Below are 23,693 nucleotides of genomic sequence, written 5' to 3' on the forward strand. Positions count from 1 at the left end.
TTTTACTGACCTACGTGATATGACTGAGTGACCTGTAACCTAATGCACTGTATTCACTTCAAGTCAGTAGAAATGCGTTCTCAGAAGCACAGACAGACACTAAAATGATAATTTTGATAAAAATTTACCATAAAAATTAATCAAAGTTGGTTAAAACTCTTAAGTGGCCCTATAAATGCGTGTGAATTGATTAGAATCACGTAATATGCATCACTTGAAAAACACTAAACTTTAGGTAAAATAGTCACGATATACGTATCTATGGATACTTTGTTGGAAATAATAAGAATGATGAAACGGATATAAGTTGTTCCATGTCTGAGCTACAAATATTAGCACATTAACTTAGCCAATATGAACAAGGGAGTAACAATATATTGGAGCGTAGATATATAGCATGTCAGAGTAACAGCTATACTTACGATGAATGAATAGATATCTGTATCTCCTGAAAAAATTGTTACAAATTTCATACATTGGTTTATGTTCTATTGACAAAAAAAAAAAAATTTAAAAATACATTTTAATTGCAGGAATAACAAGGATCATGGTAATAATCCATGGGGCTGAGAAAAAAAAAATCTAACACATTCTGGTGATGTACAGGGAATATTTACTTCTCACATAGTAGTAGATGAAACGTCACCAATATCGTGGACCCATGACTTGTAATATCCTCCTCGAGAAGAGTGGACGTTCTCAAATGATTACAACAAACGGAACAGCACAAGGTGACTCATGGGCCTCAGTGATGTGCTGTTCTCTCACCAGGAGTAGGCTTGTACATACCCAAATCAACACATAGTGCAGTGGTGTGTGGACAGAGATAACAACAAACCGTGAAACAGAGATGCAGTGTGAGAGTTCCATAATCATTCCACAGGTGCACAAACATTGCACCAGAGGCACACCAACAGCAGGCTTGTGGCTGGCTACTTGGTTGCCTGTAGTGAACTCTTAGTGCAAAACTGTTCCGGTATTAGGAAATTTATTTCATAGACAAACATCACACAGTTTTCTTCATGCAACTAAAGCTCTCTTCACCTTTATTCGTATGACCAAAAGAAAAATGAACAGCATGTTTTTAAAGCAGCCTACATTCATACCACAACCAATAAATGCTTGTCACTCCTACCATAGAAAACAAACAATAGTAGTACCAGTCCCAATCTAGTCAAATATACTGACAATACATGAAGTATTTCATGGTAAGAATGCGCAGACTTCCAGCAGATAGAACTCACAAAAAACATCACAATATTGTTCTTGTGATTGAACATTAATCCAACTGTAAACAAAGTTCTGGCACTACAGAAGACCATCAATATCGAGTTTATAAAAAAATAACATTCTTGTGCCAGGAAATAGATACTAAATATGCTTCACAACAAGCTCGTAGAAATAACACCTCACTTTTTCACAACCATTGTAGAAAGAACAGCCATATTCCCCATGATAACCCACTAATAGCATTATTACATTTTACAGATGTAAATTTTAGCTCACAAGCATGTATTTAAATACTGAGATAATATACATATTTATGTGTGCAATAATGGATAATGGTACATGAGGCTATGTGTAAATTACATTAACTGCCTTCTCATGTTATTTGGAACAAGATATTAATTAACATTCATTTGCATAATTGCTTTTTTAATTTAGGAGGGTTTCAATTGTCACAGCCACAAGACTGTTAGACTTTTAATACATTTCATCCATTTATGAAGATTGAACACATTTCATAATAACAGTTGGTAAAATTTGTATATACAAAATGTTTCACTCACAACTTAGCAATAGAATATAGTTATATATACATCAACACCAGTTCAAACTTTCCCATCTTCATTTTCTAGTCAATATGAACCCTGTGATTTATTTTGCCTTGATATTAATAAATTACAAACCAAGACCACGTCACATTTTTCATTGTAAAATGTCGCAGAACAACATGATACTGTCATTGATCTCCGTTTAATGGTATCGGTTTTCCCATGTCTGATTGTCATGTGGCAAAGTCTTCCATCAAAATGCAGGCAAAAAATAAAACCTTACAAAAATGTCTTCACACCTATACTTTCTGGTGAAGTGATCATAATCATCATGTACATATTCATGCATATCAACTTGGGGAAGTATGGAGTTCCACTACAACTACCAGACTTCTCCTTATTCTTCAGACTCTCTAATTATTCAGACACTTTCACGTATCCCCTTGCCACACTACACCCCTCGATATCCAAACTTTAACGAAATTCTGAGCTCGTAGAAATCAAGTTTAACACATACTTATGTCCAACATTTTGCTATAAATGCAAACTAGAAACAGGGTAATAATGTTTCCTGACCAGTTTTCAACTATATAGATTTCTGCGGGTCAAATCGTCAGTCATTATATAATAATCATTTAAAATAGATAACAATTTTGTGGTCCACTATTCATTTATTTATCTGATTGTTGTTTAACGCCACACTTAAGAATTTTTCACTTAAACAATGGTGGTCAGTTTAATTGGATGGTTTGGGGGGGGGGAGGGGGCGTTGACTGGAAAGCTTAGGGTAAACAACCGACTTTTGGCAAGTCACGGACAAACTTTTCCTCTGTGGTCCAAAAACCAGTGTAAACAGCAAAGCCTGGATGAGCCAGTATATAAATATAATACATAACATTCCTCTTGGTTCCTTTTAATTTTGTGAGTGGAAAGAAAAAAAACTGTCTTCAATTTCTGGCAACACACATAATAACCCATTAAATCAGCTGCATGGTTTGTTGATCATATGACATGAAATAGCCAGTTAAACAGCTTAAGTGATAGCTACATGTACAAGGCAATGAAAATGGTTTCTAGGAAACAAGTCACATGAAGTAACCATTGGGGGTGGCTCCAGTGATGATAACATAATCCGATGGCAACCAATCAGGTGGCTTCTTGTGCTGATCACATGCCCACATGTGTCCAGTCAAACTTCAGTAAACCCAACTCACATGAAATAGTAATATGACATGAAATGTGTGGGGTTCAAAGGTGGTATGTCAAAATTTGATGGCAACCAATCGGGTGGCTTCCTATGCGGATCACATGACCTCATCTGTTCAATCAGATTTTAGTAAACCCAATTCACTGGAACCCACTGTGTCTCGTGCGTGAATTCATTCAGAGCTTTCTTTAAGGTGCGATAGGTTTCGTCAAAGTTATCATTGACGATCGTCTGATCGAAATACGTCTTGTAGACTCTCTCTATGTCGGCACTTTCCTGAATCGTGTTCAAGAAGTCTTCTTCCTGTTAAAAAGACAGAAAAAAAACCCCACCTGACTGAAAAGTTACAAATATTCAGGTTTTTCTGAGATATTCAGAAACAGATCAGAATCAGTTTAGCAATCTCCGCTAAAAATCAATGGTACATGGGAAGGTCTGGAAGGCCTGCAGATGGTCATGGGTTTCCCTAGGGTTCCTGAAAACTGTGTAAAACATCAATCCCAAAAACAAATTTAAAAAAATCAATGTAATATATCAAGGTCATTGTTTACTTTAGTAGCAGAAAAGGCTAAGATAATTTCACCCTTGTTGTGAACATTATTAAGCTTTCATGAGGTAGAAAATCCCTAATCGAGTATATATTTATATACATCCCTATTATACAGTTACCCCCATCGCCGCAACCCCCCCAACGTTTTTGCATGTGAAAGGGCAACTTTTAATTTGGATTGGCCAGTTTCAGGGCTTCTCAAAAAGTATAATTTTATCAGTCAACACAGAATAATGCCTTCAGAATATGCTTGAATAAACACCTTCCAAACATGCGAAAAGGTTGAAAAATTACATTAATGAAATCAAATTTTCTGTATTTCCACAGAATAGCTCAAATTATAATCTATTAACATTACAAACTTCAACTTCTGAAAACGTGCACAGGCTGAGATTGTACTTTATGAAAGTTACTATTTGGGCTATTCTTGAACAGCAAAAATTTTATTGGATTGGTGAAGACTGAAAAAATAGCCGGAAATTCCTCCTCAACCACATCAGTTAAGACACCCCACACCTTGTGTCTGGAGGTGCCTCCAACTCTGTCATTTTTCCATTTTACGAATCATATTTGCAAACAGATGCTGCCCGACTGCCTTGTGAACTTTCACTCCACAAAGCCAAGCTATGAGTCTAGATTTGTGGCCCAGTAGAAAACCAGTACCATTTAAATAAAAAATAAATTCTTACCGTTTTGAACTCCACTGCACCCGGTGTCTGAAAATAAAGAAAATCAGCATATGCAGCAACAACATAAAATCACAAAAAATGATTTACAATTAACATTTTTTTTTTAATTCATACAGACTATGATCTGAGCATTTAAGAATTAGTAAAACAGATAAATCAAGAGCATATGAAGACATGTAGAGAATGGAAAAGAATTCACTGCAACTTTTATGCAACTTTTCTACTTGATTAGAAAAAAAAGCATGGTTTTAACAGTCTCAGGATATGCTTGATGGAACATGCTGACAACATGCAAAAAGTTTGAAGATTTATAGTTAAGAGAGTTTTGGTTCAGAGTAGTGCAAGATCTTCAAGATTTAAAGTTGCTCCGGACTCAAACTAAAACAAGTTGTAATGTGACTTGCCACCAAATGATATTTTTTCTACTGGTTTATTTAGTTCTAAGGAAAAGATGATGAGCTTACACTGGCGCTCTTTTTGGTCATGCCTCTCCGCTGTCCCTCTTCGTACATGTCGCGCAAAGCTTCCACACTTGGGGCTGCCAGGAAAACGATGAATGGCATGAACTCAGAGGTCTTCAGCACTTTCAGAGACTGAAAAGGGGAAACTTGACACGTTTAAAAACCATTTACGTCCTTCAAATACACCTCTAGATTCTTCTAGTGACCACAATGCCCTGAATTGTAATCCTTCGTTTAAGACTGAAGCCTACTTTTTCCTTTTTCAGCTTGAGGTGTGTTTTGTCACTTTCACTATAATGTCACTCCTATTACTGCAAATACACTTGTGAATTCTTCTCATGACTTCGTTACCCTGAAATTTAATCCTTAGTTAAAACTTAAGCCTACCATTTCTTTTTTGTACTTGAGATGTGTTTTGTTGCTTTCATTATGCCACTCATATTACGTCTCCTCTTGCAGAAGTATGTTCCCTATACTATCATATACATGTATGTGCAATGCCGCCTCACTGAAAAGCTAGGCTGAAGACATGATGCCCCACCCAGTCACAGCTTACACACATGGTTGATCTGTACATGAACTTGGAATATCATCTTATGCAGAGTGCCAAGCCAGGAAAAGACCAAAATTTCCCACTTGACAGATCAAGGAATGATCCAATATTGGATTGGATTGAATCCCAACCACCTGTTTATGGACACCGATCTGCAGTTGTGGCTTGGCATTAACTTTGTCTTCAAAATGTTGTGTTAACTGGTTTGCATGATAATGTTAAGTATGATATGACAAGCACTTATACAGAAATGAACCAGATTAATACTGAAGCTACAAATGCTGGACTAACTTTACAACTGTGCTCCGGTTATATATTATACTTAATGATATGTTATATATTAGGTAACTGGTCAGGTTTATGACTAAAGGACAAGACAGTCCCAAGAAAAGACTGGTAAATATCGCCAGGTACCAGACATAAAGCTGCAAATGAACCTTATTGGTTGAAGGTTAGCGGCCTTCAGGCAAAAACCATCAGACCATGCAACCAGCCAACATAAAACTGACTTGGTTTAAATCTTGGTGCGTGTATGCTTGAGGCTGTACAGCATAATAAACAATTTTTCAGTCATATGACGACAACAAGTCCTATCTTCTTATAGCAGGACGAGTTTATGCCTCCAAATTACTCCCGCCAATGAGGTATCATGCCGAAGACACCAGACATGACACCTCACCCAGTCGCAGTATACCGACACCGGGCCAACCAGCTTCACTGCTATAACCTTTCAGTGCTGAGCACAAAGTGAGGCAGCAACAAGTCCCATCTGAAGTATCTGGTATGACCTGACGTCCCAGCCTTGATCCCAGGTCTCCCAAATTCGAGGTGGAAACTCGAACCATAAGGCAACTGAAGCGTGCATACAAGAAATGGGGTACTCACTGTGGGATTAACATCCAGCACGCACATCTTGCCAGACTTGATGACCTCGTGGATCGTGTCCAGGTGAGTCCCGTACAGATTACCATTAAACTCTCCGTACTCCAGGTACATGTCGTTAGCGATGTCCTTCTGCATGGTCTCTCGGTCCGTGAAGTAGTAACCCTTCCCATGCTCCTCTCCTGCTCGCGGTGCACGCGACGTGTCTGCAACGAGCAAAGTGATCAGATAAAAACATTTATTTCAATGGTCAAGTGGCTATGAGTCTATCAGACGCCACGACTTGTCATGTCTTTTTAAGAACAGGATTGTACTGCAGCTATTGTTTTCTGGGAATTTTGCAGCGAGATACAGCAAGAAGTTTTGAGAGTTTACTGAAAATGGAGGCGGAGACCCTCAGTTTTATAGATCACTAATTCCAACATGTCACAGCAATATTCTGAACATTTACTTCCTCATCCACGAAAGGTCACCTTGATTAATATACGAATGAAATATCCTGGAAAACTTGAACATGAACTGGACTCAAAATCCAAAAGCTTACGAGGCATGGCAGATCCAAACTTCTGTGGCTCCATTTTGATAAGCCTCTCTTTGAGCGCACGTCTGCCTACGCCCGAGGCACCGACCAGGACGAGGGTTTTTCTCTTGAATGGCGGCATCTTGGTCACCTCCTCATACACCATCATCTCACACTGGTCAAACTCTGGAAAATTTAACACATCCATATCGGTGCTGTTATTAATTATAAGAAAAGACAAAAAAAGATTTCACCTTTTTAGTTTTTCTGAAGTGAGCTCGAAACAGACATAAACGGCAACAACGAATCTGGTCTCTTGGTAACTGTAAATCAACTTTTAATCGGTATGACAAACTTGGTAACTCTGTAAATCAACTTTAAATCTAGAATTTTTACAACTCAGTAGGATGTGCCAGGTTAGAGAAACCTGAAACATGATGTCATGTCACTCGTGCCCATGTTCAAATGGTTAAAAGGCAAAACAGAGTTCGGGTGACAGAGGAGGAAACAGGGTCGTTTCTGAACTTTACAAGAATACCTTTAAGTGGCCATATAAGGTGGATGCATCAGTCAGAATCAATGAAACTGTGTCACTTGTAAAATGCCCAACTTCAGGTGAAGTATAGTAGGCTGAAGCCAAGGACAGATTCTGAGTCTAATTATGTTGTTGCTGTGTTGTTCTTCATTACGCATAGGCCCCTTACACTTGTGACTTGTCAAATAAATGGCATTACCAACTTCACTCATGATACACGCAAGTCAGAAAGTCAAATACCCAGTGTACATCCTGGCCTTAGGATAACTAAACAATGAAGTCTCCCTACATTAAAGCATTTTAAGTCGTCATGAAATTTTGGTGACAGCCCAGGATTCAGTTCTTTGTCCAGCATTATAGAAATCTCTGTCTTAAGCACTTAACACTGATATATATCTCACTTGTCGTATTTCACCTGAAGCTGATCATTTTTCAAATGACACATTTTGATTGATTCTCAGATTGACTTATTCTCCGACTGATTGGTTCATCCACCTTGTAGGGCCATTTCACTTTTCTTTTTTTTTTTTTGGACATTTGGTCAATTTCTTGCCAGAAAACCTGAACAGTTGGAATGAAAAAATTATTATCATTTTAAGGCCTTTATTTGCTTATGAAGGTTGATTTTTACACATTTTACACAACTTCAGGTGAAATACAGCATCTCAGGTAACAATTATAAATACAGTTTTACACACCTGAGTTCTGTTTGGATGTGTACATGGTCTTCTTCTTCTTTCTTCTTGTAAACCCACACACTGAAAACAAATAGAAATGCAAACATTTAGTCTCATACACTTTGTCCAAATGTTCAGTTTTAGCTTTATGCCATAAGAAATATAATTGTAACTAAACAGGCAAAAAAAATTTTTTTTTCACTATTGGAGGAGTAAAAAAAAAATAAATAACATTTTACGAATGTGAATTTTCAGTTATATTTTTATTTCATATTTTAGTGTCCGTTGGCCCATAAAACAAAATAAAGCTGGCGCGCCCTTAGCGCTGGAAGAGTTCAAACTTGAATCTCATTGGTCCATACATACACAAACTCTTGGAGTAATCATATTCCGGCCTGACAAAGGCTTTACGTCTCTCCTCCAGTGTCTGGGACGGGATTAGACCCGACGGATTGTCGCTGTCCACAATGCGCGCCTGTTGGCAGAAAGACTCGCTCATTATCTTTGTGTCAGAATGAAGGAAAATCGCAAAGCTATCGAGTCAATATATATTTACACTTAGCTCTACCAAAAGAGCTCGCCTCTTGGAGACACATGAACGCAAAACTTAAATTCAATATATAAGTGTTGAAATCATGAATTTGGTAATTAATATGAACACAGAGCATCAGCAATGGAACATCCCCCTTAGGTCATTGTATTTTATACGAATGTAAAACTTCAGGTCAATACAAACTGTGTTTTTTGAGATACCACTCCTGCCACTTTGTTGAATTTTGATCCCAATACAGAATACACTAATACAGAAGTCAATAATTTGGTAATATATAATACTTAATACCCCCACTCTGAATCGACCATGGAATATCCCCCTCATGTTACTGTGTTCTATATGTGTGCCAACCCTGATCTCAGTATGTACACACCAAATCGATGATGGAATATCCCCCTCATGTTATTGTCCTCTACATGTGTGCCAACCCTGATCTCAGTACATACACACCGAATTGACAATGGAATATCCCCCTCATGTTATTGTCCTCTACATGTGTGCCAACTCTGATCTCAGTATGTACACACCAAATCGACGATGGAATATCCCCCTCATGTTATTGTGCCCTACATGTGTGTCAACCCTGATCTCAGTATGTACACACCGAATCAATGTTGGGATATTCCCCTCATGTTATTGTGCTCTGCATGTGTGCCAACCCTTCTCTCAGTATGTACACACTGAATTGACCATGGAATATCCCCATGTTATTGTGCCCTACGTGTGCCAACCCTGATCTCAGTACATACACACCGAATCGACGATGGAATATCCCCCTCATGTTATTGTCCTCCACATGTGTGCCAACCCTGATCTCAGTACATACACACCGAATTGACAATGGAATATCCCCCTCATGTTATTGTGCTCTATATATGTGCCAACTCTGATCTCAGTACATGCACACCGAATCGACGATGGAATATCCCCCTCATGTTACTGTGCTCTACATGTGTGCCAACTCTGATCTCAGTACATACACACCGAATCGACGATGGAATATCCCGCTCAGGCTGTGACAACCGTAGAACAAATGGAGATTTGACCAAAAATTTGACCGAAAATTAAGAACAAGGAAAAGACTTATCTTACCTGCCACCAGTTTGCATCGTCCGAGCACAAGATCTCGAGGATGTCTCCATCACGGAATGGAAGCCCAGCTTCTTTACAAGGAATGAGGCGATCTTTAAGTGGGTCATAGTTGAAGTGGGTCTTCATGTAGACCTGAGGGGGTGAGAAGTTAAAAACTTTTAGATTAGCTTAAATACAAATATATGTATTACAAGGCTTTGTTTATATGTGAAAGTAATATTCCAAGGCTTAAAGGTAAACCATAACAATAGAAGACCGGTAAGTTATATGGGTGGATATACTGGTGAAAAGAGAGTAGTCTCCTTTGGAATTTATGTAAAACCCCAACAGGTCTTCTTATTACAGGTATTCAAGCTTCTCTCTGCAATATCATCTTCACACATTCAATAATGACAAACACACTATAACCCAAAGACCACCAAAAACTTGCTCACCTTGGTTTGGTATTGCTGAACGTCATAGTTAGGAATGATTTTGAATGTGACGGTGTTGGGCGAGAGTCTGACGATGTCCATCAGCTGCTCTGGGGTATGTACCTCCTGATTGTTCACTTCACGGATGATGTCACCCACGTGCAGTAAGCCTGGAAACACGGCACGTTCAGATACACAGATCGCCCAGCATTGTCATACTACCTGACTAAGGGACATATTGCCATTTTCAGCAAGTGCTCCTTCTCAAATTCACAGTGAATCTGTTACAGCTAATAAATCCAAGATGGCTGACAGATTTCATCCTGGATTACCCTAATCCTTTTTTACCTGCTCTGCAACTAATATTTTGAAACATTCTGAAAGAAGCATGGGGTGTAGAGAAATGATTCGCCCAGTTTTATGAGGCCTGTATCTTTAGTGACACGAACTTTCATGACACCTTTAAGGATGAATTCCACTGGGCGAAATATGCTTTAGAGATCAAAAAGGTTGAACATTTACAGTATACATTGTGAAAAAATCAATCCCAACTGTCCTATCAATGGCCCCAAGCCAATGTTTAAGTATGAACCTGATTGGCTAAAAACTGTTCAAAATAAACCTCATTACATAAGATGAAAGATGTGCTGTCAACTGATTCCGGCCACTAACACACTGAAGACCTGTGGCTTGTAAGCTCCCACACTCCCTAGCTAGGATTAAAGAACAATACGGTAGCGGAACCTTATTCCAATGAATAACACAGCTGCATACTCACCTTGTCTGTCAATCATGCTGCCGGCCATGATTCTGGCGATCACCAATTCCATGTTCTCATCAACCTTTACTGTTACACCCTGAAGGAGAACGTCAGCTCAAGTAAAACAAACGTGTGGACTATATAACATTAAAAGCTAACTGATAACTCAAGTTACATGAGATAAAGTCACACAAATATCATGCAGTCATTAGCATGTAAAGTCACACAATTATCAGGTAAAGTCACACAGTTATGTAAAGTCGCAGTTATCATGTAAAGTCGCAGTTATCATGTAAAGTCACACAGTTATGTAGTCACACAGTCATCATGTAAAGTCACAGTTACATGTATCATGTGAAGTCACACAATTGTCATGTGAAGTCAATTATCATATAAAGTCACACAATTATTATGTAAAGTCACAATTATCAGTCACAATTGTCATGTAAAGTCACACAATTATGTAAAGTCACAATTATCATGTAAAGTCACACAATTATCAGTCACAATTATCATGTAAAGTCACACAATTATCATGTAAAGTCACACTGTTCATTCTGTGTAGACTGATTATACCTTTTGTGAAACCATGAAATTAGTCAATCCAACCCACAAAGTTTCCAAAATCAAATGAAGAACAAGAATAAATTGCAGTTGCTGTTTCACATGCCAAGAGTTTGAGAACTGAGGGTGAAGTTCATTCCAGATCACTTATATAGGGTACTAGTTTACAGCACCACTACAGGTACACATCATGCATTTACATGTACATCAGGGAGTCATAAATGTCGATTTTAGACCCCAGTATTCGGTGGTAAAATTCAGTTAAAAATTGAAATTTAGGGTAAAACAAAAAAATACTCAATTCTGGTTTTCTTGTACAAATACTCAAATATTTGGATAAAAACTGAATTGTATTCAAAAATATATGCGTAGCAATGAGAGCTTGACTTCAATTGCCAACAGCTGCATCCTTGACAAGCCGAAGAGGTCATGTGTTTCTTGGCTGTAATTAAATTAAAATTAGGCTTTAAAGAAAATCAACTAATGGTGATATGGTTTAGTGGGTGTAAAACAAAGCTGGAGTCCATTCATATTTAGTTTGATCAATTTCTGGTATGTCAGAAAAGTGAAAGAAAAGTAGATATAACACGTGCTGGCTTCCAATGAATGTCACTTTGATACACACTATCCCATTGACTGTTGGTTTCCTCTGGACCAATGAGTGAGCTTCTACCAAATTATGAACTGTATACAACAACGCAATGGCCCTTTGACAACTACACAATATTAGCTGTTTCTGACCGGTAACAGATGATGACTAAAAACGAAAACAATTCAAAACTAATCGTGTTGCTCGACTGCATGAATGACTAGCTCCGATAATGGTGAATTTACACGTTTTACACTGAACTGCTCAAAAGGTGAGTAGTCACTTTGCCAGCTGATTAAAAGTAGGCCTACTCTCTCACCAGTGAAAGGCCGGCGCGAAAACACGACACCTCTTACTGGGTTAGGCTCTGAATACTGCTCAGAGCAGGTGCGAATGTCATCTTCTTACAAAGTGATAATCCATCCTCCATTGTTTTAGTCTCTGGTCCAGACTACGAGGATTAGCAGGATACAAACGAGGATTATAGCCACTCTTGATAATACCTGTTTGTCGTGCTTAAGTAATTTCAGCCATATTATAACTCGGGAAATCTTAGTTTTAAGATTTTTTTTCAGTATTTCCTTGATTAATTACGCAACGATTAATTCTCGCGAACCAATTTTTGAAGTTAATCCACGAAAGTAAATTCCAGAAAATGATACATACTTTACACTTGACAGTATATACCTCTGATCAGAATAACCCTTGTCTTTTGTGTTTGAACGCCTAGTTTATCTTATGTAATATTTGTTAGTTCCTTTCATTCTTCGAAAATTTATAACAACCAGCAACTAACTGAACATGCATGGTTTAAAACTGACAACTGGTCAGCCTTGGAGAAATCAATGTCTTAGCTGGGTGAGCTGAAAAATTAATATCTACTTTATAATGTGTATCCGCCAAAAAATGTCACTCGTCCCCATTCAGCATATTTTTTAAAAAGTGCCCTTACCAGGGGCTCTGTCTTCGCTTTCCGAATGCCGACAACTCTGATGTCAGTCTGGGACGGAATTCCTGGTGGAAAAGGGGCAGACAACTGGATGGTCTCTGGTTCGTACTCAAAATCTTTCTCTGCCACTTGATCGTGAGCAGTTAACAAGGCCTGAAAAAGTAAGAACGAAATTGAAACAGATGCGGAGAAATATACTGAAACAAAACACTGGTAAGCTCCAGCACAATGTTAGTGTGGAAATACGGGTACATGTAGATCCAACAAAGTGAAGGGGAATAACTCTTACATCAAAATGAGGGGAGGTAAGCAGGTCCTTGAGCTCCTCAGCATCCTGGTTGTCCATGTGGTGACGGAGGGCTTCCAACGTGTCTGACGCCAGCTGCGAGGACTCTCGGTGTGGGGTCAGGAATTCATTCTCTTCCAATTGATCATGGACCTGAAATACCAGACTTCTGATTTCTTTTTGATTTGACTTTTTTAACATAAAATTGGCAACTTCAATCATATCCATGTATATATGAAAAATACTGAAGCAGTGGGTGCAGGAAGAAATTTCACTGAGCCTCCTCTATTTTGAAAACAAACATGTACCACAAATCACACATCAAACTCAGTAGTGATAATTTACAACAAACTGTACCTATGATCTCCTTGCGCGTGCAAGTCGTTTTGTACTTGCTATTACAATCATTTTATAAATGGTTTAAAAGCTAACTCTGAAGTTACAAGTTATACATGTGATTGTGGCTCTAAAGTTACAAATTATACGTGTGATTGTGACTGAAGTTACAAGTTATACATGTGATTGTGACTCTGAAGTTACTAGTTATACATGCGATTGTGACTCTGAAGTTACAAGTTATACATGCGATTGTGACTGAAGTTACAAGTTATACATGTGATTGTGACTGAAGTTACAAGTTATACATGTGATTGTGACTGAAGCTACAAGTTATACATGTGATTGTGACTCTGAAGTTACTAGTTATACATGCGATTGTGACTCTGAAGTTACAAGTTATACATGTGATTGTGACTCTGAAGTTACAAGTTACACATGTGATTGTGACTCTGAAGTTACTAGTTATACATGTGATTGTGACTCTGAAGTTACTAGTTATACGTGTGATTGTGACTCTGAAGTTACTAGTTATACATGCGATTGTGACTCTGAAGTTACAAGTTATACATGTGATTGTGACTGAAGTTACAAGTTATACATGTGATTGTGACTGAAGTTACAAGTTATACATGTGATTGTGACTCTGAAGTTACTAGTTATACATGCGATTGTGACTCTGAAGTTACTAGTTATACGTGTGATTGTGACTCTGAAGTTACTAGTTATACATGCGATTGTGACTCTGAAGTTACAAGTTATACATGTGATTGTGACTGAAGTTACTAGTTATACGTGTGATTGTGACTCTGAAGTTACTAGTTATACATGCAATTGTGACTCTGAAGTTACAAGTTATACATGTGACTGTGACTCTGAAGTTACTAGTTATACATGCGATTGTGACTGAAGTTACAAGTTATACATGTGATTGTGACTCTGAAGTTACTAGTTATACATGCGATTGTGACTGAAGTTACAAGTTATACATGTGATTGTGACTCTGAAGTTACTAGTTATACATGCGATTGTGACTGAAGTTACAAGTTATACATGTGATTGTGACTCTGAAGTTACAAGTTATACATGTGATTGTGACTCTGAAGTTACTAGTTATACATGCAATTGTGACCCTGAAGTTACAAGTTATACATGTGACTGTGACTCTGAAGTTACAAGTTATACATGTGATTGTGACTCTGAAGTTACTAGTTATACATGTGATTGTGACTGAAGTTACAAGTTATACATGTGATTGTGACTGAAGTTACTAGTTATACATGCGATTGTGACTGAAGTTACAAGTTATACATGTGATTGTGACTCTGAAGTTACTAGTTATACATGCGATTGTGACTGAAGTTACAAGTTATACATGTGATTGTGACTCTGAAGTTACTAGTTATACATGCGATTGTGACTGAAGTTACAAGTTATACATGTGACTGTGACTCTGAAGTTACAAGTTATACATGTGATTGTGACTCTGAAGTTACTAGTTATACATGCGATTGTGACTCTGAAGTTGCAAGTTATACATGTGATTGTGACTGAAGTTACAAGTTATACATGTGATTTTGACTCTAAAGTTACAAGTTGCCTAGGAGAGTGTGAACACTCACATTTCAGGCATTACACTAGAGCACATCCCAAACAAAAACATCAAGAATCACCTATGACTGATCTCCAAAATAACACCGTACAATTCACCTCAGTATGATTATGAAGATGCGTCCAATTCATGAATTGTACTCACCTGCACCAGTGACTCTAAGGCTATGTCGTTAAAGAATTTCTTGAGGAAGGCAATATCTGCTCTATCAGCATCCACTCTCTCGCCTATGCCCTCTAGGTTAGACCTCACCTGACGAACGGCCACTGGATAGGGAGATAACCACGTCAGTCCAATTAGATAATTGGCCATCCTTTAAAACAATCTACATTTTTTGTTCATTTATTTTTAAATTGAGGTTTATTTATTGATTTACATGTACATGTACTTATTTGATTGGAGTTTTACATCTGTCAGACTCAACAATACCTCATTTGTACAAACGCGGCAAAAGAAGGCAGATTCGGGGAGGAGGGGAGGAGGGGGCAGGGGAGGAATTGAGGTTGATCGCCTTACTGAGGACTTACATATATTACACTTGAATGAATATTTTAATGCTAGAAGACACTTGAGTGCAGAAAGAAAATCACCAGCCAATGGTGAATAAATGACAAACATAGATTTAGCCGGAACTTGAAATCAGGCTGTCTCATTTACAATTTCCTCCTATTTTCCTTATCGCTCCCATGTTAACTTTGTCGGAATACGGTGTCTCAAAGACACCGAGACAGCCCTCTGGCTAAACCTATGATCACAAATGTAGAGCGCACACTTAACTCTGCGCAGCAAGTTCCGAAGTGTCCATATGTTGACATACTGCTAGATAACGAGCAATCTCCACAAAAACTTCTTTTACAAATGGCTACTTTAAGGGACACAGAAGCGTTTCTGATTGGCCGATATTACAACCTCAGTCCAAGAAGACAGCTGAGAAGATTGTTTGTACTTTTATATATATATGTTAAGGGTACTTTCATGTTAGGACATTAAACTGCATACAAAGAAAAATAAGAACAAGTCGTCTTCAAGAGCGTTACCAAAGCAGCCAACCTGAATCGCTGCCTGCAGCATCACCTGTGAGGGGCCAATCAGCCGCAGCATACCTTAGATGAATATGCCAATCTGGGGGTCATGTTCTTCACATCATGAATATTCATGAAGGATGCATGCTGTAATTCTTCAACCATTTCACATGTGTGCACGGTATTTATTTGAGCATATTCTGTGTAGACTGATGAAATGATGCATTTTGTGAAGCCCTGAAATTGGGCAATCTAACCAAAGCAATGTGGTTTTGTCTCCAAAATCAAACTAAAAATGTGCATAAACTGCACTGAAAGTTGCTATTTCATGATGGAAAAAAATTAAGGAATTAGGTTAGGTGTACTGTCCATTTCACATAAACACCCATTTATGCGAAACCATCACAGGACAAGGCTACTACAGACCCCCCTCATGAGACAGACTATCACGATATCTCCACTTTTAACAGTCAGGAAATCATGCTTCAAATTCTCAAGCAATAATAATAAAGGATTATGCTTGTCATAACTGAATCTTCTAAACAGGATGTGTCAAACCTGTGTCAAGTGGTAAGGTCAATTCTCTTACCAATCACAGCTTTTCTGTACAGACCTACACACTACCCTGGCACACTGTTTACTTACTCATATGACTGGGTTTCTAAAGCAAACTCAAGAATATTTCACTTACATTACTGGATTTTATTCATTTGTACATTACTTTGTTACTCATAAAAAGGAATACAGTATGCATTTTTTGGAAGGAAACATTGCACATATTTGTTGGAAGGGAACATTGTATACATTTGTTGGAAGGGAACATTGTATACATTTGTTGGAAGGGAACATTGTATACATTTGTTGGAAGGAACATTGTATACATTTGTTGGAAGGAAACATTGCACACATTTGTTGGAAGGGAACATTGTATACATTTGTTGGAAGGAAACATTGCACACATTTGTTGGAAGGAAACATTCTATACATTTGTTGGAAGGGAACATTGTATACATTTGTTGGAAGGGAACATTGTATACATTTGTTGGAAGGGAACATTGTATACATTTGTTGGAATATCAGTACACAGATTTATTAAAATAAACAATTTCCAGACTAATGTTTACAAAATAAACAACAGGCTAATGAATATTTTCACTTCTACAGTATGGTGGCAGTTGAGTTTTATTCATCTGCATTGCCTGTCTGTCTGCCTGTCTGCCTGTCTGTCTGTCTGCCTGCCTGCCTGCCCATCTGGTTCCTTCAGTCAACTTGTTTGACATTCTATCTTTTAACACAGTAGTCTTATATTTTAAGTTTCCTACCTTTTACTATAGACCTATCTTTTAACATGGACCTCCGATCTTTTAACACGGGCCATTCACAAAACAAAGTGCCTGACTTGCATGAAACACAAAACCCTATACTGAGGATGGCTGCTCCCAGGATCACGAAGAAACCTTAGACTTTAGTCAGACTTAAAAGTTCCTGAGATAAGTAACAATTTTAGAGTAGTAAACTGTTTTGAAGTTAACATGAAGTGCGACAAGTTGAAGACACACATTATGCTCACTTACACATACATATGTCTCATTAACACTACTACAACATGTCAGTCTATAAATGCCCAGTAAAATCTTAACCCAGGGATATTTTTTTTTTAACTCTAGGTAATGAAAAGGTAGAGATTTTAAAGACATTAAAATGGGGAAAAAATTAAAAAAAGAAATTAAAAATCTGACTAAATATTCTAAAGCAGGGCACTTTTTTTGGAGGGCCTATTGGGTAAGGTACAACGCAAATATTTGTAATGCTGGGATTGGCTCAGTCATGTGACAGGACAGAAACTTGAAACTATTTTGAAATAATAATCCTCTGAAAGCCAGGGTCAAATAAAATCTGTCAGACAGGAAACGAGCTAAAGCAATAATTCTGTTCCTGGCTGGTCACAGACTTTACTATTACCACGATGTGTCTGCAGTCGATTGAATAACTTCATCACCAAATGACACGGCTGAAACTTGAAACTGATTATAACACAGTAAACGACCAGAATTTTCGCTCGTAATTAAGCTTCACATTTTGCCTCGCTCTGAGAGTTCTGCTAATTCTTAAAAAAGGTGTTTTGAGGTTAATTTAAAAGGCAGATTAATATCCAACTAAAAAAAAATTCAGTTTCAGAACCAACATTGACTCTTTATGAATTTATTTGCATGTAAAAATTTCTTTTTTTTATGGTTGAAATTTTCGATGAATAATCATAGATGATGTAGACAAGGTCAGTCTACAAAAGTGTGTGTTAGATGTAACTAGGCTCCTGGTGTTACAGCAACCAGACAGCCAGTGACTCCCTTCATACTGCGGTACTGAGTGTTTTCACAACACTGGTTAATATTATCACAACACCAGCTAAAGATATTTGAGATTTTTCATCAGATGTTCTCATAACATGTCAATAAACTGAAAACAGGCTGGGACATCTAAATACAAAAGTATTTAAAATTCAAATGTCAAATGTCAAATGTATGATATTACATATAAATACAGCGGTCAAAATGTATGATATTACATCTAAATACAGCAGACAAAATGTATGATATTTCAAGATCTTCGGATTACTTTTATCCACAGAATTTTGTGTCATCCAAGTGATTTAAAGGCGTAAAATGGGTAAAATTCCACGTATATCTCACAGAAGTGGATGAGAAGTGGATGCAGTGCAGCAGTCATTTGAGTATCATAAATATTTTCATGATACATTTATTCATTTATTTGACTGGTGTTCACTACCTTCTCAAGAATATTTCACTTGCACTAAGGTGGGGGCAGGGGGGGGGAGGGAACCGGCCATAGTCCGGGGAAACTCACGACCATCCGCAGGTTGCTGACAAACCATCCACAGGTTGCTGACAGACCCTGGGGCTCAGTTTGAACTCAAGTCAAAATGAGTCGACAACCAAACATTTCAACCCGACATGCACCTTACACTTTTACACACTTACGATCCAGATGTAACAAAAAATGTGAATCTTTCAACTCTGTCTTGCCTATACCTTTCCTCTTTTTCTACTATACACATGTAACTGTATGTACTGTAATTCTTCAACCTTTTCACATGTTTGCCAGGTGTTTATTTAACCATATATTCTGAAGGCATTATTCTGTGCAGACAGACAAAAAACATTACTTTTTGTGATGCTCTGAGACTACTCAATCCAACCAATGTATTTTTGTCTCCCAAATCTAATTATAAATGTGTATAAAGTGCACCAAAAGTTGCTCTTTCATATGCCAAAAATTTGAGGGAATTAGGCTAAGACCACCGACACTGGTTAATGCATTAAATTTCATTCACATGCTGAAAAACTGAATATTATCATGAAATTTGTAGGAAGAATAATTGCCTAACATAGAAAACATCTCATTGCAAGCACGGGGAAATAATTTTTTCCAGCTGCTGCAGGACATAATGGCAAACTGTCCAGATATTCATGTTAATTAAGGTCTGCCAGCAGGCTGGGGATGTCGTGGATTTTCCTGGGCTCTGCACAGTTTCCTCCCAACATAGTACTGCTCGCCTTCGTATAAGTGAAACATTCTTGGCGTAAAAAAAAAAACAATCAAATAAATAATAAATGAAGAAATTGAAAGGCAAGCACTCTGCTGTATTTTATGTGTGCCTTGACTTACCCAGGCCGGTATCTGTGGTGGCAGCTGGCATGATCACAACACATCAACACACTCAGCCACAAACCTGGAAACAAAAGCATTTTGTAAACATCGACAAAATTCTCTGAAACAATGGATCTTTAAGAATTCTACACACAGGTAACTTTGGTCATAATTAATTATGTAATAAATGTCTAGTTCTGCATGGGGCCACTTGCACAAAGTGATTGCTGGCTCAGCTGACTGTCGGGGTCGTCGGGGTCGTCATGGTAGTTATAATAATCTTAGTGTCCATTCACTTCGTGCAAGCGACTCTGAAACATGATAATACCTTTTTCTGTGTGTTATTCTCATATACATATAAATATGTTCAACTCGATATAATCAAAAAACTCACTGTATTTAACTTCTCAACTCCAGTCAACTGTATAGTATGACAGGAGAATTTCTAATTATTTTTCAGAAATTTAACCACAAAAGCAACACATACAAATTATAGATCTTATTTGTAGCAACAATCATGCTGAAAAATTATGTTTGTTTCCAGGTACAAACATCTACTATGTATACTGAAGGTATTCACAAAACTGATTTACTTCCATTTACCTAGATGTTAAACGATCCTGTTTTACAGCCCTATCCCCATCTCCCCATCCCATGTCCCCACCCCCATATTCCCATTCCATCTCCCCATCACCCAATCCCCACCCCAGCAGCAATAGGGAGATAAACAAGAACAGTCCAAAAGCTACCCTATTCTCCTTAGTTAGAGAATAGATTCATTGTGGAAAATCCCATAAGCTAGTTGTAAATATCTTTACGTAAGTGGCCGAGATGGTATACAGCCATATCATAAGTAAGGTATTTAGTGGTTTCACATACTTTCTCAATGTGCCTACATTACTTCAGCTTTTTTAAGTTCCTACACAAGTCACACACATGTGTATATGGGGCAGAAGGGTAGATCACACATCTGTTGTGTAAATAATGAGCTGGTCAACTTATCCTCACCAATATGACAATTTTACCACTAACAGGAGGTTTATGTTTCTTCGCCAAAACTAAACCCTAGTCTTCACATGACTGTAAGTTGATAAACCCAATGTCCCTGATTTACAGTAACTCCTAAAATTTTGCATGTAAAAATGCAATTTGAAAAACACATAAAGACCGTAAAATGATACTTCTGATTGCAACACTTAAGATTTTCTCACTAAAATTTTATCACAAGCACATAAGTTAATAGGTGGATGAATCCAACAAAATTAAAGACAATACGTCGCTTGAAACTTACTAAACATCCGGTGAAATACAGTATATGTGATGCATATATGCAATACCTGTATGTTAATTAGGCATACAGTCTGCCATACATCTATGTTCACATGCAAGTACACATGAACTTTGAGTTTTCAGAAATTCAATTTTACATTTAAGAAAATCCAAAATTGAACTCTTTAATTCTTTGGCCTGCAACACAACACTGCTAACAGGTAAAATCTTTGTCAGAGTTGCTCAGCTAACATACAGTTCTGTGTTGAGCATCAATGTAAAAGCTGATGCTGAACTGTGTGAATAACAATAGATGAATATAGGCAACTGTCTTAACTGTCTTAACTGTCAACACAAAGAGTGAGAACAGGGGAATCCAGAATTCTTTGTCCAACACCAGGATTTCAATGTACCTCCATCATGTGCCATCATCAATATCCCTAATTTTAAAAATTATGTAAAGTTAAATTCGCCTGGTCTGTAGACTAAGATATATTTATAGCTGACAATCTTTTTGATCACGCTGAAAAACTCAAACTATACTTTCCTAACTTTTGTGTAGGGCCTAGCTTATATTTACAAAACATCTGAAATATTCTGGAACATTTTGATTGTCAACATTTTAACCCTGCTGTGCACGTGGGTGGGGTGGTTTTAACACAACAGCCAGTTTAGACCCAGGCTAGGAGCTGGCTTACACAACCCGCATACAATGTGGGTAAATTGTCTTAAAACTCTGACAACATCAAGGTGCACATTGCAAGTTGCATTACTGCAACCGATGTCATTAATCAAACATTTGTCACGTACGGCCTCAATTCACCCTGCGATCTAAATGAATACAAGAAAACTGCGCATTGTCAAGTTGTGTCAGAGTGTCAGGGGGCGTTCGAGAAGCCCTGGTTAGCTACAGCATACACAAAACCCAGAGAATGTGGATGAAATTTGATACAAAACACCTGTCAACATCAGATCGGTATTTCTCAGGACGCCATTTTGTCCCCAAAAACTGTCCCCAAAAACTTAAGCCATTAGCCGAGAAAAAAGGGGAGGTGGTCGAGCTATAGACGTAAACATCACCACGATTTCTAGCTACATTCAGCCTTTAAGTTTTTCAATTGTTGCAGAAAATCGCAGTTGTCGACAAAAGCGGGACACGATTTCACACAGCTAAAAGTTCCCACGAACTTACCTGTCGAAAAAGCCGAAGCGTAACACTTCTAAGACGCGGCCAAGCACCTGTCCGAGTTTTTCATTGGATGTAAGCTGACCTCCTTTGATCTCGCTCTCCGCGCAGCGGTGTTGTCGTTTTATGTGGGAAGGAGAATTTCGGGAAGTGACTCATTCATATGAGGCTCTCGTGGGGGTGACGCCCTTAGCACATTCACCAAATATTTGTCAAGTTAAAACTTTTCTTTTACTTTTATTTTATTAAGTTATTATATCCTCCACACATTGCTTTTAAAGTCAAATACCGTCTAAGAGTTAAATTTATCGTTCACTCTTGATTTGTGATTGGAATGTTGAGAAAACCGTACAAATATATATATATATATATTTTTTTTTTATATATAGCCTACCGGTATATCAAGAAGTATGTAAAATCTGGGACTAATATAACTCTTAAAATTATCTGTGTCGTTATTGTCAAAACATCATGAAGCAAGAGCACAAGGGCAAAATCTCAACAAAACGCCCTCCCAATTTCTGATCATATTCCTTAGTAATGTGATGAAATTTCATGGTCAAGTTTAATGGGGATCCACCAAATGCCTAGCAGTAGGGCTCTAACACTGTTTTATCGATGTCAAACGGTTTTTTCCCAAAAAACTATAATGATGTTATGCTAAATGCAGTGCAACTTTAAACTAAAAACTGATACACTGTAACATACTGTAAACATTATCAAACTTTTGACACAACAATAACTTGAGGTCCTATTTCACATTTATGTACCTCATCAGACTAAAAGAAAAATTTGCCTCCTCCCCGTTGCTTATACTGTGCATGTCAGACTGCACAGACGTTACTATAATGGCACTGGACATGCCTGTGAAGGTTTCTTTGGGGGGTAAAAGATTTATCATTTCACTCAGGGCCCGCATTTACCAAATGTATTAGACAGAAGTCAAAAATTCAAACACATCTATAGTTAAAATGTTTAGCTCTGGAGAGTTTAAATTTTGCACACCGATTCTTTACTGCAGAACAATGATAAATATGGGACATGCAATCTTGTAGATATATTTGGTGCTGCCTCACTAGTACACTGTGCTGAAGACATTAGACCTGATGCTCCACCCATCGCTGAATAAACTAGTACTTCATCCTCCACACAACAATGGATGAACTAGTACTTCATCCTCCTCCCATCACTGGATGAACTAGTACTTCATGCTCTATCCATCACTGGATGAACTGGTACTTTATTCTCAAGTCATCACTGGATGAACTAGTACTTCATGCTCCTCTCACCATGGGATGAACTGGTACTTCATGCTTCACCCATCACTGGATGAACTAGTACTTCATGCTCGACATATGGCTGGATGAACTAGTACTTCATGCTCCACCCATCACTGGATGAACTAGTACTTCATGCTCCTCCCATCACTGGATGAGCTAGTACTTCAGGCTCCATCCATCACTGGATGAACTAATACGTCATGTCCTCCCATCACTGGATGAACTAGTACTTCATGTTCCTCCCATCACTGGATGAAATAGTAT

At 37.9% G+C, this 23,693-nt stretch overlaps 1 protein-coding gene across 2 annotated transcripts; it reads right to left on the bottom strand.

Annotated features, from left to right (window-relative positions):
• Nucleotides 1–1,029: 1,029 nt before the first annotated feature.
• LOC135464552 (protein PALS2-like) lies at nt 1,030–22,217 on the bottom strand. Of its 2 annotated transcripts, none has more exons than XM_064741977.1 (15): nt 22,156–22,217; nt 19,713–19,776; nt 15,148–15,269; nt 13,059–13,208; nt 12,773–12,922; nt 10,686–10,764; nt 9,929–10,077; nt 9,495–9,626; nt 8,216–8,324; nt 7,871–7,930; nt 6,662–6,823; nt 6,121–6,323; nt 4,686–4,814; nt 4,222–4,248; nt 1,030–3,285 (listed from the first exon to the last, which is right to left on the bottom strand). In XM_064741977.1, exons 2-15 carry the CDS (start codon nt 19,741–19,743, stop codon nt 3,109–3,111), a joined length of 1,680 nt encoding a protein of 559 aa, XP_064598047.1. In that variant the 5' UTR covers nt 19,744–19,776; nt 22,156–22,217; the 3' UTR covers nt 1,030–3,108. The 2 variants fall into 2 exon arrangements, with proteins under 2 accessions (XP_064598047.1, XP_064598048.1); XM_064741978.1 differs by lacking the exon at nt 22,156–22,217 and adding an exon at nt 21,921–21,940.
• Between the last annotated feature and the right edge of the window lie 1,476 nt (nt 22,218–23,693).

This window comes from Liolophura sinensis, chromosome 4, assembly GCF_032854445.1.
Source record: "Liolophura sinensis isolate JHLJ2023 chromosome 4, CUHK_Ljap_v2, whole genome shotgun sequence".
In the NCBI taxonomy this organism is placed as follows: Eukaryota; Metazoa; Mollusca; class Polyplacophora; order Chitonida; family Chitonidae; genus Liolophura; species Liolophura sinensis.